The 17,443-nt window shown below is 52.6% G+C and overlaps 1 protein-coding gene and 1 non-coding gene across 10 annotated transcripts in view; both read right to left on the minus strand.

Moving 5' to 3' along the window:
* The window catches only part of CARS1 (cysteinyl-tRNA synthetase 1), a 56,492-nt gene that overhangs the window by 37,377 nt on the left and 1,672 nt on the right, over positions 1–17,443 (minus strand). For 3 of the 9 annotated variants that reach the window (XM_004050459.5, XM_019036431.4, XM_055355190.2), the window contains exons 2-6: positions 9,401–9,649; positions 3,812–3,903; positions 2,543–2,631; positions 1,483–1,579; positions 842–940 (exon numbers count right to left, since the gene is read on the minus strand). In XM_004050459.5, the coding sequence (XP_004050507.3) occupies positions 842–940; positions 1,483–1,579; positions 2,543–2,631; positions 3,812–3,903; positions 9,401–9,649 (626 nt within the window). Of the gene's footprint in view, positions 1–841; positions 941–1,482; positions 1,580–2,542; positions 2,679–3,811; positions 3,904–9,400; positions 9,650–16,519; positions 16,599–17,443 lie in introns of those variants that run through there. The other 6 variants (XM_004050458.5, XM_019036433.4, XM_019036432.4 and 3 more) reach the window with 4 other exon arrangements.
* On the minus strand, positions 10,007–10,169 carry LOC115936416 (U1 spliceosomal RNA). The gene has a single exon (XR_004071901.1). It is a non-coding gene; the product is annotated as a U1 spliceosomal RNA (small nuclear RNA).

Genomic DNA, 17,443 nt, shown 5'->3' on the forward strand with positions numbered 1-17,443 from the left:
AAGAGAGACTGAAGCTCCCGGCTCAGGAGCTCCTGGTTCTGCCCTCTCACGTGTGACCCTGGACAGGGCACCTAACCTCTCTGTGCCTCAGTTTCTCCAATGCAAATTGGGTGTGAGAGCAGTATTTCTAGGGCTGTTCTGGGGATGAGGAAAAGTAGGCCACCCAGTGAGTTCTGAGGTGTGCTGCAGACACATCCATCGGGAAGGTACTCAGGCCTCACTGACCTAAAAGATTGCTCAGCTCTAATTTTATTCCTGTTTTTAATTCCAGAGATAAAATGCCATAAACATATCCGTAATGATTACTGTAATTACTAAGGATAATTAGTAGAGAGTAAAATGACCTATTCTTACTATTGTAATAAAAATAAGTATATAATGATGGTTATTCAGAATGAAAATACTAGAGAGAACTAATTTCTTCAAAAGATTCTGAAAATTTACAGTATTACCAAATTAAAAAGCTTAGTATAGCTTTTGTATCTTGGGCAGAAGTTTCTGATTTAGTTGTAACCTTGGCATTGAAAATTAGACAGCAATATTGGTAAGCATTTTTATAAGTATAATTAGTGGCACTGTGATGAATTCAGTTGTTTTCCTGTAAGTGGCAGGAATGTCACCTACTCTCCACTCCACTCCAGTACATCTTTCCTGGTGACTTTGTCACAGGCCAGGGGACCTTACCTATGGAGACTTCAGCGCCCCTGACGGAACTGGCTTGAGTAACATACACTTTGTGAAAGCCTGTGAGACTGACACTACCCTAGGGACAGCAGCCTACAAAGGACCGAGAACAGAAAGCAAAGGGCTTGGTTTCTAGAGCAGACAGCAAGAGGCCCACCTTCAGGGCGGCCTGAACATCCTCCAAGAGCTGTGCCGCTTCAGGCCTCTTCTCCCGATACTGCTCGAACAGGTGGTTCTGCCGGGCCCTCTTGATGATCTAGGGAGGGAAGGCAGACATTGGGGAGTGAAGCTTGGATCCCACCTGCATCCCTCTGCAGCAGGCCGCTCTCTCCCTTGGCCAACTCTAAGTGAGGGTGAGGGTGGTGGGAGACAACTGTGGGCCCCGGACGTGCACACCATCATCAAATAGAAACACCACCCTCCATCTCCCACCTGCCAAGTAGTGCCCAAGGCCTAATGTGATCTTTCTGACGCTTAATGAAATGAGCCCTGGGGGCCCCAGATTCCCCTGCAAGCCACATGTCGAAGTGCGTGCTATGGGAGGCCTTCCTTCTGCAAAACACCCAGGGCTACCGACCCCTGAGCAACATGCAGGTTTCTAACCGTGTCTGAACATCATAGAAATGATCATATCAGTAGCAGAAGTGGTAATATTAACTCATTGAGGGGATTAAAATGATGTTTATCAGGTGAAAACACAAGCTAGCTCAAGCCTACATTATTTACTTATGTGAAAGTTCTATCTTCTTTTACACCATCCAATTGCATTTAAAATTTAATCTTACAAATTCCCTTTACCTTGTCATCAATATCCGTAATGTTCATGCAATAAAAGACATCAAATTTGAAGTAATCCTTCAACACTCTTCTCAAGATATCAAAAGAGATGTAGGACCTAAAGCAATGAAAAAACAAACATTTCCAAACCAGACGATATGTATAGCTTAACCTCCAACAACACGTGTTTGAACTGCATGAGTGCATTTATATATGATTTTCTCTGCCATCCCTGAAACAGCAAGACCCCTCCCTTCTCCTCCTCAGTCTACTCAACGTGAAGATGGCAAGGATGATGACCTTTATAATGATCCACTTCCACCTAATGAATAGTAAATATATTTCCTCTCCCTTATGATTTTCTTCATAATATTTTCTTTTCTCTGGCTTCTTTTATCATTAGGAATACAGTATGTAATGTATATACAAAATATGTGTTCACTGACTGGCATGCTATTGGTCAACAGGAGGCTATTTTAGTCGTGAAGTTTTTAGGGAATCAAAAGTTATGTGTGGATTTTCAACTGGGCAGAGGGTCACACCCTCTACCCTCCAGGTTGTTCAAGGGTTGACTATACATGACCTTGGCACTGCAACTAAAACATGAACAAATAAAAGGACTCTGTGGCATTTACCCCAACAGCCAGCTACTCGTCAGGAGCTACAGCCATGACCATCCAGTGGTCGGGGGGGTCACAGCCAACCCAGCGTCAGGCCTGTCAGGTCTGAGTGTCACGGGAACTCAGCATCTGGGGACCCCACGAGAGCTTGAGGGATAAGAGAAAACTTTAAGGCATGTGAGAAAAAGTGCCCAGGTCGAGTCCAGCATGTTAGCAGTGGGGCTACGGACATTTTCTTTTTGGTGATCTGTAGTCTTTCTGCAGTGAATATGGATTACTTATGGAATTAAAATTTTCATCTTAAAAATAAGAGAAGAAATGCAGTCTTGATTCCTCAAATCTCAGGTCTCTGCAGCAGATCTAAGATCTTTGTGGACCTAAGATCGCTGCTGTGGATCCCAATGGCTCTGACTTCTGCGTGCAACTGCAGAAGCTGCAGGGACACCCCGTGGTGGACCTACCTGGCGTGCCCCATGTGAGATGCGTCATAGACGGTTGGCCCACAGCAATACCACGTCACCTTTTTCCCATCTTGAGGTATGAACACTTCCTTTGTTAGGAATGAAGGAATGACGATCACAAGAAATGCAAGAAACACTGCACAGGATTACCAAAAACAGCAACAAACATCACAGTGTGGTTTGTGTTTTGTGTAAACAATTCAACAGAGACCATTTTGTTTTACTGTGAAAAGTCACAGTCTCAGTGGGAGCCCAGTGAGATGTACGGCACCTCCCACCAACTGAGCCCTGGGTGGGTGAAGCCTCTTCCTCCCTGGGGTTCTACTCATCTATGGAGGGAGGCGATAAAGGGAATCAATGATTTTATTGATTGTTGAAGTGCTGCTTATTTAACAATAACACAGCTAATATTTACTGAGTACCTACCATGTGCCAGGCCCTGAGCTAAATATTCAATACGCAGTACACTCTAGGACGTAGGTTATGTCATTTTCTTTTTACGGATGAAGAAACTGAGGCAGACAACACTTGGCCAGGGTCAGTCCCTGCTGGGGGAGCGCGGCTTGGAGGCCAGGACCCCTGAATCGTGGTGCTGCTCTGGCACCACTCCCCAACATCCCAGCACCCTCAGACCTCTCTGGGGGCATCATCCTCAACCAGTTTCCCAAGGAAGGCCATGAACTCCCTCACACCTGACTCTCTGTCTGCCAAACATGTTCCCTGATGGAAATCCAAGCAGCCCCGCCCAGAGCCTGGTCTGAAATCACTGGAGTCACTGGCCATGCCCTGAGCCAAGCAAACCATGCAAACCCCATTCTGTTAGGAACCAATCCTGCCTTCTTCTCAAAACCTGCTGTGCTCCCAACAACATCCAGCCAGTTTGCCGTTTTGTCCATCCTGCTTGGCTCATACAGTGCCACCTGCTGCAACCACGTGTCCTCCTGAAAGGCCTGGCTGTGGATGACCTCAAGTATTCATGGTTGGGCAGAGTCCGAGAGACAAGCCAGGGTGATCCATGCCCAGAAGTCATGGGCAGGCTTCCACATGAGGCATGATACTTCACGTGTCTGGGTTTCAGAGGACAGCTATGCCTCTGGGCCACAGAGACTATAACATGGAAGTGACTGAAGGATCTTAAACCTGGATTTATGGAACTCCAGAGCCCAACACAAGGAACAGAGAAGTCTGTTGTGTGACAAGGCAGATGGGCTGTCCTGCCTCCTGCCTCCCCATCGTGTGCGTGTGCCACGGCATCTGTGTTCTCCTTACCTTGTTCCTGGTGAGGCTGTTGTAAAGGTGGAGTCTGCATGGCTGGGTCCCAGCAGGAGGGGACCACTGGGGCCGCACACGCCGGCCTTTGCCTGGGAGGCAGAGAGAGCAGGATCAGGGTCCAGGGGCAGCACCAGGAAGTGCAAGCCACCTCTTCATCTGGAGACTTGGTTTTTACAACGGGACTATAGTTTTCCATGAAATTTAAACAATGTGAAACCACACGAACCTCGGTCAACATTACGCAGGTCAAAGACAACCACGTCTTTTTTTTTTTTTTTTTTTTAGACGGAGTCTCGCTCTGTCGCCCAGGCCGGAGTGCAGTGGTGTGATCTCGGCTCACTGCAAGCTCTGCCTCCCGACAACCGCGTCTTTCTTTCGCTTTCTCATATTCTGTATGGCAGCATACCCCAATAACACCCTTAGAACCCCAGGAGGGCTGAGGAATGCCTACGCAGCGTGCCCAGCACATTCCACTGCTCTTCAAATACTGGCCCCTTTCTGGCAGTGAGCACACCACCACCTGGCACTCCTGGGTCAGTCAGGGCTTGACACTGACAAGGTATGGTCTGTGCTGCCGCAGCCCTGGGAACCTCCCCCACCCAGGATCCCTCACCTGGACAAACTGAGGATTTTGAGGACTCTTGTTGGGACAGAGGCCACCTCCAAGACTCCAAGCCCTGGCAGCAGAAGCCAGGAGTCAGAGCAGAAAGGACCCCCTGTGGCCACGGCCAGCAGGCAAGACTGGCTCCAGCCCAGCCCCTCCTCATCACTTCGGACACTGCAGAAGTGAGTGGCTGGCTCCCAGCTCTGGGCCCACAGCCCAGCAGACTCTGATCCAGACACTGGGCTTCAAGCTCCACATAGGTCTATACTGCCTTCATAAATAACCTGAGCTCCTCTCAGCCTCCAGGCAGAGACCCCTGCCAGCCAGCCCCTCAGTGCAGTCACCTCCTCCTGGCCAGACTTCCCTAGTTGTTCCCCTCCACTTGCCTGCGGGCCGCCTGGGCTGCGCTGAGCACACTGCTTCCAGGCCTGGCTTCCAACCTGGCACAAGGCTGTCCTTACACAGCCTGCATCTGAGATCCCTGAAGGGGCAGAGCTCTGTCCCTGGGGCCAGGGGCAGCCACAGGGTGATTATTCACCCTCTGAAACGTCAATCCTGCAAAGCTAGGTGTGGAGGACGGTACTTGGTGACTTTCCCGTTGCCCTCAGCCGGCTCCTGCCTGCCCTGCCCCCTCAGCAGATCCCCACTTTTCTCCACAGTCGTCGCCCACAGGTCCAGGTTCTGCGTTATGCTCTGCTGGGCACCTCTGACCCCAGCTGGTGCCTGGCCCTGGGAAGGGCTTCACACGTCTCTTCTGAGTGGCACCAGGAAGGCCTACGAGATGGATACTCCTAGCACTGACCTGTGCCCACCCCAGCAGGCCACCTGGAAGCTCACCAGGGTGCTCGCATCCTGCCTCCTCCTGTCCCTGGTTTCTGTGCCAGAGGGTCTGGCAGCATGGCCAGCAAATCGCCACACACTGATCACGGGGAAGTTGGTCCTGGGCACCAGTCATCTCCTGGCCTCCCGGCTCTAGCTCAGGCCACACGAGCCAGGACGGCAGACGCTGATGACTAACAGGCCAAGGGGAGGAAGGAGGGCAGCTGCCCCGTGTCTGGGCAGTGGGGGTACTGTGGGCAGGTGGGAGATGGGGCAGGAGACGGAGAGAGGTCCAGTGCTCAGCAGGAACCCCCACTCTAGGTGAGTTCCAGCAGTCACAGGTGGTCAGATTCTAAAGCGTAGGCAATCTCCAATCTTAATCAAACATCATGTGCTTATTGAGGCCAAGTGCAGCTTGGCCTCAGTGTACTTTAAATGCCTCACAAGCCCTTGAAGGAGAAGCTCACTCAATGCCTGGAGGCATTCAACCGGCCACTCTAGGATCCCATCACTCTCCTCCGTCACAAAGACCCTGGAGCTCCTTCAATAGGACACTGCTGCTATCTCAGACAGCTGGAGACACTGCCCAGAAACACAGCCATGAGGCCACGGGATCAACACACTCACCCTGCTATGAGGAAACGGCCCAGGGTTCACAGGACTGAAAGCTTGTCCAAGAAGCCTGGCCACAGCCAGCATTCCAGCTCCCCTAAGGCTGCTATCTCCACACAGCTGGCGATGGGCTCCCCAGGAAAATGGGTTACCAGGCCCAGATATACAAATTCAGATTTGCAAAAGAGAAGAACTGAGAGATATCACATAAGGACCCTTGCCCCCCACTTTTTTTTTTTAGATAAAATCTGGCTGAAGTGCAGTGGCGCAATCTCAACTCACTGCAACCTCCGCCTCCCGAGTTCAAGCCATTATCCTGCCTCAGCCTCCCAAGTAGCTAGGACTACAGGGGCCCGCCACCACGCCCCACCAATTTTTGTATCTTTAGTAGGGATGGGGTTTCACCATATTGGCCAGGCTGGTCTCAAACTCCTGACCTTGTGATCTGCCTGCCTTGGCCTCCTAAAGTGCTGGGATTACAGGGGTGAGCCACCGCGCCTGGCCTGTGCTTTTGTTTCTTTGGAAAAAATGAACACACATTCGTTGGTTCCAGAGTCCCACCCTGACCTGAGTGATCCAACAACAGACCAACTATGAACTGCTCATGAGAGACATGGCTTTGAAACGGGGATGTGGGAGGCTGAAGATAAAACGATGGAGAGAGAAGCCAGGAAGTGGCAAGCAGTCTGCCTACAACACACCAGATGCAGATAGGACCCAAGCAAGGGGTTCATGGAGAGAAATCCTTCATCAGGAAGTTAAGGGTCCTCCATCCGAGGGGTGAGAGCAACACCAAACCTTCATGTTCCTAAAACCATGGCCTTGGCGTCTGACAGACCCACACCCTCCTCAGTGAAGGGTATGGCTGACACTCCTTCCCGGGGGGTAGGGAGAGGCCAGCAGGCTGGAAGGGCTGAGCCTCCACTGCGGGTGAGAAGTGCTCAACAAGTTCAACGTCCTGATATCCAGTGGACCTCCGTGCTGGAGGCTGGTGATCCAGGGAAGGGATCCCCCAGGAAGGGGTCTGGCTTCACAGGAGTAGGGTCCTGGGGGTTAAGCAGACCCTTTCCATTATTTTTCCCCCCCGAGACAGAGTCTCGCTCTGTCACCCAGGCTGGAGTACAGTGGCACGATCTCGGCTCACTGCAAGCTCCGCCTCCCGGGTTCAGGCCATTCTCCTGCCTCAGCCTCCCGAGTAGCTGGGACTATAGGCGCCCGCCATCACGCCTGGCTAATTTTTTGTATTTTTAGTAGAGACAGGGTGTCACCGACTTAGCGAGCATGGTCTCAATCTCCTGACCTTGTGATCCGCCCGCCTTGGCCTCCCAAAGTGCTGGGATTACAGGAGTGAGCCACCGCGCCGGGCCAAGCAGAGTCTTTCCATGTCTGAGAGGATCTTGGAGACAGGACACAGAAGGCACATGGGAGGGGCTGGTAACAGGCGGGCACACTGAGGGCCGGACACAGGCACATCTGATGCTGCTGGGATGTCCAACAGAGGTGGAAGGGTGAGCAGGAGGAGGGGCACATGGCCCACCATGCCAGCAACGAAGGTGCGTGCTTGGGGAGTATGAGCCATGGAAATAGAGGGCGTTCCCACTCGGGGGGGGAAGCAGCTCTGATTGTCACAGCTACATGGAGGGAGATCCACGGCTACTGTCATCCCAGGGACATGGGCGAGGACACTACACTGGACTCCATGGCGCCTCGGACCCACTCGAGGTCACTGGATGCTCCCAGACTCCAGCTCCCACCTCCCCCTTCAGCCCTGCTCAGTGTACACCAAGCTTGAGTGAGGGTCGCCTGACATAATGCCCATCATTCCTGGCACAAGCAAACCCTGGCAGCCTCTTGCGCAGCCTGGGTGATGAGGGGATTTGGAAGCTGGGAGGGCACAGCAACTCCATTAGTGCTATCCACGGTCCATTCTGTTACACAGCTACGTGGCTCTGCTTCCTCTCTGTAGGTTAAAAGGTGTTTGCAGGAGCAAAACCCTTCCTTCCTCTCACAGTGTGGATGGAGGCTTGCGTCTGTGCCACTCTTTCAACAAGTCCCTATGAGGGAAGACTGGACAGGCCACTGCTGAGCTGGACGTACCAGGCCTGCTTCACCCTCCCTAATCCTGCCCCCCTCTGGCTGTGTCTTGGAATGGCACATGGCAGGGGGAACAACCTGACACTAGAGCCCTTGGAGAGAAGGCACCTCACAGCACAGGTGTCACTTGGGTGACCGCGCTGGAGGCTCAGGCAGGAATGGCTACATGGGGAAGGACGTGACCTGCACAGCAACGGCCTCTGCCCTACGCTGGGGAAGGACCGTCTGCTGCAGAGTTATCCAGAAAACACGACCCATAGGAGATGTGACATCCCCACCTCCACCCTGGTTGAAACAGTGGTCTAGCAGAGGCCCGACCCATGGCAGAGGCGGGGTGGCATGTTCCAAATCCCAGGCCCCAGAGTCTGGAGAAGCCCCCAGAAGGCTGCCAGCTATAGCCAGGACCACCAGAAAACAGCACTAAACCTGCCCCCACATGAAGGTGGAGGAGTGCCCACAGCCACAGGAGGAGCTGGGCCACCCAAAGGCATACTTCAGTGATGATGGCATGGAGCCCCCTCAGATTTGCCACAGAGTGACAAAGCCATGCAGGCATCCCAGGAGTATCTCCCGCACATAACCACAGGCACGTTCCACAGACACAACCAGCACCAACAGGCTGGAGCTACGGGACAGACATCATCTCAAAGAGAAAAAATGACTTATTTCTGATTTTTAAAAAGTTCAATGCCAGCCAGGCGCGGTGGTTCACACCTGTAATCCCAGCACTTTGGGAGGCCGAGGCGGGTGGATCACGAGGTCGGGAGATCGAGACCATCCTGGCTAACACGGTGAAACCCCGTCTCTACTAAAAATACAAAAAATTAGCCAGGCATGGTGGCGGGCGCCTATAGTCCCAGCTACTCGGGAGGCTGAGGCAGGAGAATGGCGTGAACCCGGGAGGTGGAGCTTGCAGTGAGTGGAGATCGCACCACTGCACTCCAGCCTGGGCGATAGAGCGAGACTCCGTCTCAAAAAAAAAAAAAAAAAAAAAAAAAAAAGTTCAATGCCAATTAATACTTTAGGATTCAACGATTCTAAAGCTGGAGGATAGACACGCTACAATCTTATGGAAAAAATAAAGAGAAAGAACTGAGTCAACCAGAGCCAGGCACAGCCTTAGCTAAAAATCACAAGGCTAGGGCCCGTGGCCTGGGCATGCTACGTGAAACCCCAGAGCCGCAGCGGCTCTGCACCCCACCACCTCAGGCAATCCTGCCGCACCAGTGATGTGAACATACTGCTCCTGAATAACCAACTCCATAGGGCGTGATTTTATCCCAACCTCCATCCAGCAAGCGCTGCATCTGCCCATCCAGGCCACTTGCTCGAGACACACTTGGGTGAGGCACCCCCTGGGGTATCCGCAGACACCAGGTAAGCACCAGGGTGATGGAGAAAGCCCTTGACCTTGGGAGAGAGGTTCTAATGGCCAGGGAACCCACTCTGTTACTCACTTGCTTGGAGCCTGCAGGGCTGGCCTTTGCCACAGGGGCTACCCAGGAGCGCTTCTATGTGCCTGAACCACCGAGCCACGTGGAAGAGCTGGGGGTCAGCGGGTGGGGCCGAGAGCTGCCTGAACGCGTCCACGTCTGCCTGGGACAGTGAGTACCCCTGGACATAGCTACGCGTGCTGAGGTGCTCGTTCAGGGCTTGTGCCCTGGCTGCCTCGTCACTAATGCTCAGAATGGACCTGTAGTCAGGAGCTGCAAAGACAGAGGGCACATGGTGTCAGGCAGGCAGGCGGGCAGCCCAGAGGCCGCCAGAAAGACAGGGACTAGGGCATGGCACAGAACCAAGGAAAAAGGTGTTCAAGCCCTTCCCTGGACGCCAAACATCCAGAACAGGCAAAGGCACAGGGGCAGCGCTTCGACTGGGGGTGGGGGAGTGACTGCCTAACAGGTATGGATGGGTTCCCTCTTGGGTGATGAAAATGCTTTCGAACTAGACAGAACTGAAGGCTGCATGACAACATCGTGCACCAAATACCACAGAATTGTGCACTTTTCACTTTATGTCATATAAATTATTTAGTTTTTACATTTTTAATTTATTTTTTCTATCAGGGAAAGCAGGAACACAGTTCCACACCATCACAAATTACACAGTTCAGTTTCTGACATTTGGGGAAATCACAGGGGTCAGCACATCTGGAGTATAACGGATAAGCCTCGCCTTGGGAAAGCTACCTACACGATCATGGTATCCCTCCTGTCAGCTAAGTATGTTATGAGAATTTAACCTCAATTTTTAAAAGCTCACAACAGAAATCCCCCAAACCAAACCAACTTCAAGCCTCTTTGCCACAGCAGCACCCTCTCCCTCTGGGTGCTGGGGGATGAGGGGCAGGAGAACCCCACATTGACAATGTGTGCCATTTACACCCCTGCACCAAGAGACAGCTGGACTCTGGCATGGCTTCTGCAGGTCAAGGCCACAGCCTCAGGAGGACTGGGCCCCCTCAAAGGACCAGCCCAAGAAAGCACAGGGCTGCCAGAAGAATGTGGCTGCTCCAGCCAGCCTCACCTGGCCCCTGGCCCCAGGCCCCAGCCTCCTTCCTTAGAGCCTTCAAAGCAGTAAGTATGCACCTCCACCACTCAGGTGTGTCACTCAAGGACCCGAGAGCCACTGTTCCGCATGTCACCACTGGGAGGAGGAGCAGAACCCTAACTTTCACCACTGCCAGCTGTAGACAAGGCCACCTTGACACATGCACGCTGACCAGCCCCATGGCTTTTTTCATTTGAGCCCCTGCTCACCCTCCTTCTCCTCCTCCATTCTCCCTTTATTTTTATTTATTTATTTATTTATTTTTATTTTTTAGAGACAGCGTCTGACTCTACTGCCCAGGCTGGAGTGCAGTGGCGCAATCAAGGCTCATCACAGCCTCAAAATGCTGGGCTCAAGTGACCCTCCAGCCTAAGCCTCCTGAATAGCTGGGACTACAGGCACATGCCACCAGGCCCAGCTAATCATACTCCCTTTAAATCCGAAAGTCACCTCTGCTGAACTGGCAGGGAATGCAGCTCCTTCCCCTACTGTCAGGAATTAGGGAATAAAATCTGTCTCACCATTCTAAGGAATATCTCCCTGCAATTACCTCTGACACGGGAGTTGTGAACCAGGTGCTGTGTCCACAGCCCACGTCCCTAAAGTGGGGGCAGAGCAGGCAGATGGTGCCAGGCTTCTGGCCAGAGGAGGGAGTCTGGTCCCTGAGCCCATGAGCACAGGTGCATCCAAACCTTGAACCCGTGATTGTGTTTGCTGAGAGGACTGTGGGAAAAGGACCGATGCTTGCTCCTTCCACACAGATACCCTCTCACCCCAGAGTTCACTCAGGGTAGGAAAGCACATGTCTGGCCACCCCTTGCTGTGCCAGCTGCCCTTCCTGGGCACAGGCTGCCCGACATCACAGCCATGGGGCGTGGATGCCCTGCACATCACAGTCCCCCTCTCTGCCTTCTCCCATTCCCTTTTGTCCCCCATCTCCGTGTTTACTCCTGGCACAGAGCCAGAGTCACCCCAACCAAACCCACACAGCTTCTGAAAACAGACAGCAGAGTGTGTTGCAGGGGTAACTGCACACGAATGCCTTTCTCTGCTTTGCTTAGTGTGGGGAAAACCCTTCGTGTCAGGCCAATAACTGGCACTTCCCGGAACGCTGTGGTGTCAGCAAAGATGAGTCAGAACGGAGTGCACAGCTGCAGCAGCAAGAATGCCCCACTGGGCCGAGCTCTTCACCCACCAGGGAGCCCACGGAGCCACATGATGCCCCAGGGCCCAGCCTCCATGGCTGCCGGAGAAGATGTCCTGAAGCCACCTCTTCTCTGCAGTAAAGGGGTGGGCACTGTGTGGGAGAGCCTTCCTGAAGTCTCAACATGGATGCAGGGCTTAAAATGGCTTCCTGGGATGACTCTCGCTGGTGGGATGACGAGTGCAGCGTCCCTCTAACTTGCCTTGCTTCCTTCCCATTGCACGGAGCCACTGTCCCATCTGACCCCAATAAGATGGCCACCCACTCCAAGCAGCCACAAGCACCCAGAAGCAAAGCTCTGGGCACTCTCTCTAGCCAAAACTGGAATCACACCCCTTTACAAGTTATCCTTAGGAGCACCCACAGCCAACCCACGGGAGGATCCGGGGCCTCTAACTCAAAAAAAGCTTTGGACTTGAGAGCCAGCCCTTGTCACCTGGATTCCTGCAAGCCAGACACCGCCACCTGTAGCCAGCATGGCTCTCCCCTCACAGCCACAGGCCTCCTGCGGCCCTGCTGAAAAGCGCAAGTTCACATTACTGCCCCCAACACCCACCTCGCCAGCAGCACAAGCCTGTCCTCATGCTGGCCATGGGCCCCCACCTGACTCACAATACCCTAGTCACATGGCCCCTCCACCTGCTGCTCCTTTTTTAGGGGGCATGCTCCCCAGATACCAGCAGGCCCCTTAATCCTTCACAGCTCTGCTAGGTGCCGCCTTCCCCACCAGGTCTTCAAGGACTCCCTGTCCATATGGCGCCCGCCTCTAGACCCTGAGCCTGGCTGCTCTTTCTCTCCGCAGCACCCCTGTCTAACACGTGCCCGCATTTCTTTCCTTCACCATCTGCCCCACTGCTCCATCTACCTTATTCACTGCTCGATCTTCAGCATCTACAACTGAGCGTGTGACATTCCAGATATCAGCTAAAGTTGCCTAGGGCACAGATGAGTGGACAGCAGAATGTCACCACAGAGTGCATGCCACCGGTGGTGGGCTGGCGTTCCCCTATGGCACTGGGCCTCATGCACCCTTCTCAGAAAGACACCTGCACAAGGACCAGTGCTGGGAACCGGCCACAGCCTCTGCTGTTTTGAGCCCCCAGGGGCTTGCTTAGCAGGAGCCCTGCTGCCCAAAGATACCAGAGACACAAGAACAAGTCACTTTTCACTTCAGCTCTTCCAACAGTCCAAGGAAAGAGAAAGACAGGGGCGGACTCTGGCCCCGCTGAAGGCGCCTGGGGGGTGCCGGGAGCTCTTGAGGGCCTCTCACCTGCCCCATCCCCACAGTTACAGGCCCAGTGTCAGCACTGGCACTGCCGGGGCTTCCCTCTGAGAAGAAGGAGGCTGCTTACATGGAGATGCGCTCTCCTCCCAACTGGAGATGAGATCAGGGAGGACGGAGGCGGAGGCAGACCCACCATGGCAGCTCCAAGCACCCCAAAGCGAGGTCCTGGAAAACTAACTCTAAATAAACATCAGACTCCTACAAACTCTTTTGCAGAGCAACTTCCAGCCAGGAGACTTCTAGTTTAGCTGGATAGTTCCCTCCAACAGCTCTGCAGCTGCCAGCAGGGGTCCCATTTCATGATAAAGAAAATGAAGTTCACTAAAGATTAGAGAACTTGCCAGAGGGATGGACAGAGCTGGAAGGTGAGCCTTGTCCCCTCACAGATCAGGCCACAGTTCGAAAGCTGTTCCCCAATGCTGACCCTCCACATTCCTCTCCCCTGTCCCCTCCCTGAGCCTTGGTCTTCTGCAACTGCTCATGCCTGGGTTGGACTCCATGACAGCAAGAGGGAAGAAGAGACAACAGCAGCACCCTGAGAAACAGTGACACAGCATCGGCTTCCAGCTGAGACAGCGAGCTGACAGTCACGTGCCTCTCACACTCAGAATGGATTCTGATGGAGAGACCACCAGCAACGGCCCGAACACTGACAGTGACGATGGTTGATGAGAGGGGGTGACAGGTGATTTTAATTCCCTCTTTTTCTTCATTGCTCACATTTTCTGCAGTAAGCATCTGCTATTTTTAAAATGAGAAAAACATCAAATGTCCTAACGGCGGCTGCAGTGGCTTTTGAGTGCTGAGGAAGCAGTCTGGGAACTGAAGCCACTGTGTACCCGCTCTCTGGAGGCCTGAGGGGCGGCCCCGACGCCCTCCAGGGCTGAGTGCCTACACTCACACACACGGCGGCATTTCCTCATGGTAAAACACGCTCATAACATCAGCCCTGTAAAGCTGCAGGCCATTAAGTCAAATTACACTTGTAAAATGTTTAAAAGCTGCCTGGCACAGAGCCAGGGGCCCCATTTGCCATCATTATTATCATAATCGCTCTGGTATTATTAATGTTATTGTAATAGCCGCATGCTACACACAGAGAATTTCCTGGAGTTTTCCTAGCGCTCACACACTCATTTTTATTTAATTAATTTTATTATTTTAAAAGTTTATTACCAAATCTGCCTTGATCTTGGATCACATCATTCTTAAATGTACCGTCTAGAGCAGCCTAGACGGCTCATCAAAAGGGAACCAAGTCCATGCTTGGGAAGGATCTTCTCAGAGCAGAAAGGTGCTGGTGCCCAGGGAAGCACAGGAGAATGACAGGCTTCCATGAGATGGACGCAGACAGTCATTCGGGTAATTGTGGTAGCTGCATTTAAGTGTGTCTCAAGGAAACAAATAAAAATAGGTCAGCTTTTAAGTGGTCATGGGTTTGAGCCAGGCTGTGGTCTATCAGTCTGATGCTGAGATCAGATGAGAACACTTCCGAGCAGACTGAAAACCTCCCAGGGACTGTTCCTCGACACTGGCCCTCATCGTAGAGCCTGCACGCTCCGTGCCGAAACTCCTGCTCTGCCCCCATGAGAAGGAATGTCCACCACCGGGTGACCTTGCAGTTCAGTTCATCAACACATTGAGGGACATGGGAATGTCCCAAAGGTGGATGGTGGTTGTCACCGGCTACAAAGGTGGAGTCTCTACAGAACATTTATTGAAATCACATGCAAGTACCAAGCAATTGCTCAGCACAGATACCAAAACAAAGCCACACCAAATGAACAACATCCCTGACACGTCAAACAACTGTGGCAGTGCGACCTCTCCCTCTCTCTGGCTCTTTCCTATCAGCATTTATTTTTTATTTATTTTTATTTTATTTTATTTTATTTTTTGAGACGGAGCCTCGCTCTTGTCACCCAGGCTGGAGTACAGTGGCATGATCTTGGCTCACTGCAAACTCCGCCTCCCGGGTTCAAGCGATTCTCCTGCCTCAGCCTCCCGAGTAGCTGGGATTACAGGTGCCCGCCACCATGCCCAGCTAATTTTTGTATTTTTAGTAGAGACAGGGTTTCTACATATTGGCCAGGCTGGTCTAGAACTCCTGACCTCAGGTGATCCACCCACCTCGGCCTCCCAAAGCGCTGGGATTACAGACGTGAGCCACCATGCCTGGCCTCCCGTCAGCATTTAAACCTCTCCAGGCTGCCCTGTTTCTCTTCCTGCGTTCCCTTGAGGCTCTCCCAGGTCCACTCCAGGCATGGCCCTGGTGTGCCTTCAGCAGCAGAACCTGGGGGATCCAGAGAAGTCACATTCTTGGGCTCACCAGAGACTTGCCAAATCAGAATCTCTGGGGTGGGCCCAGCAAGCGAGGTTTAAACCAGCTTCCCCACGGGTGGGCAGCTTGCTAAAATGCAGACCCTTTTACAGCAGGTCTGAGCTCCTAATAAGTGCCCCGGTTTGGTGGGGGTCTGCACCCCTCACTCACCCTGAGCCTTTGCCCTCTGACCCTGCTACTTCAAAGGTCCCACCAGGGTCCTCATCTTGTGGGTGTCCAGGCAACATCTCACCCTGCAGGTTACTCCCTTTCTGCAAATGTTCCCCTGGTCCCACCCTCTACAGCTGCTCCTCTTGGGTCCTTCCCAATGACCCACTCCCTGCCCAAGAAGTGCTCAGAAAGGGGACTGGAAAAAGCCCCCAGACATGAATCGTGGGGAGGAGAGAGGGGCATACACCCCTGCTCTCACCAACTAGGAGCCAACACCACCCACTCCCAGAGACCAGCGCCTCCTCCCACAGGTGAGGGCTTCCCCTCCCCTCCCCCTCCCCGTCCTGATCACCAGCCCCGGAGGTCCAGCTGCCACTCGTTCACAAAGGTGGCCCCCAGGCATCCTCTCTCACCCCCAAGAACGGCATCTCCATCTTCCTCCTTACTGGGAGGGAGGTTATTCATTATTAGGGGAATCCAACATCCCTCACAATGAGCCTGTGGGGTGATCAGACAGCAATATTGCCACTCAGAGCACCCACACTGGAAACGGCTTAATCTCCACCCCAAGGGTACTGCCTAAGACTCTTCAAATACCTGGAAACATGGTACCTGAGTTCAAAGAGGAGCAAACATTTCACGTGGCACTGGGGAAAACATCGAAGGGCATCAGCTTTATTCTCATCTGCCTTAACTCACTGGGTTGAGCTGTTGTGAGTCTGAAGAGAATCATCAAAGGCAGCACAGCACAGCACAGCAGTTAAGGTCCCTACTGAGTCAGGCTGCCCAGGTTGGGAGCCTGGCTGTGCCTCTGGCTAGTCGTGATGGTGGACAGATTGCTTGACTTCTCTGAACCTCAGAATTCTCATCTGTACAAGATGCCGGGAGGATCTTCCTCAAAGGGGTTCCCCCAAGGGTGGCAGGAGATAACGGATGCAAAGCATTTAGAGCAGTGCCCGGCACAGACTCATGCTGAAAAAATGCTGGCTGTGTTATTATGAAGACCCTTGAATTAAACTGTATAAAAATTAAACCGTAAGTCTGACCTGATGAGCAGCCGACCAAGTGGTATCCCAAGTCTGTGAGGAAAGGCCCTGAGGTAGGCTCCATCTACCCCAGAAACCTCAGAAATGAAACTCATCCTTCTGAAATAATCAGGCTCTTGGACAGGCACCAAGCCTATGCACCTTCAAGACTACAAAGGAGAAGCTGTACACCCAGTGAGATCAGGAAAGAGAAATAGACCTTCTGAGTCAACTTAGGGAAGATGGTACAAAAATGAGGGCCTCCTTGAAAAATCTGGGAAGATGGTCACTGAAAGCATTTACGATTGGATTTTTTTTTTTGAGACGGAGTCTCGCTCTGTCGCCCAGGCTGGAGTGCAGTGGCGCGATCTCGACTCACTGCAAGCTCCGCCTCCCGGGTTCACATCATTCTCCGGCCTCAGCCTCCGAGTAGTCGGGCGCCCGCCACCGCGCCCGGCTAATTTTTTTTTTTTTTATTTTTAGTAGAGACAGGGTTTCACCATGGTCTCGATCTCCTGACCTCGTGATCTGCCCGCCTCGGCCTCCCAAAGTGCTGGGATTACAGGTGTGAGCCACTGCGCCTGGCCTACGATTGGATTTTACTTCCTGTTCTCATCTTTGAGAGTGTGTGTGTGATGGGAGGAGGCGATAGTAAAGGCAGGTGGGCCATGCCCTGGGGCAGAAGAACACTGGCTGGAGATGCTGTGCGCAGGCTGAGGACTGGGCAATCTGCCTGCTGCCCTGACAGCCCGGAGAGGGCAATCCCAACCTATATGGCAAGCTCCAAAAAGAAGGCAATTCTTACAAGGCTCTGAAAACCTAAAATTCTAAAGCTATTTTTAAAAACAAGATACAAAACACTACTAATACGTTATTTACGTTCACAAATGAACAAAAACACATTTTTAGTTTGAAAACAAACAGGCTCTAACTTTCAGCACGGAC

The sequence above is a fragment of the Gorilla gorilla genome, chromosome 9 (assembly GCF_029281585.2).
Source record: "Gorilla gorilla gorilla isolate KB3781 chromosome 9, NHGRI_mGorGor1-v2.1_pri, whole genome shotgun sequence".
Lineage (NCBI taxonomy): Eukaryota > Metazoa > Chordata > Mammalia > Primates > Hominidae > Gorilla > Gorilla gorilla.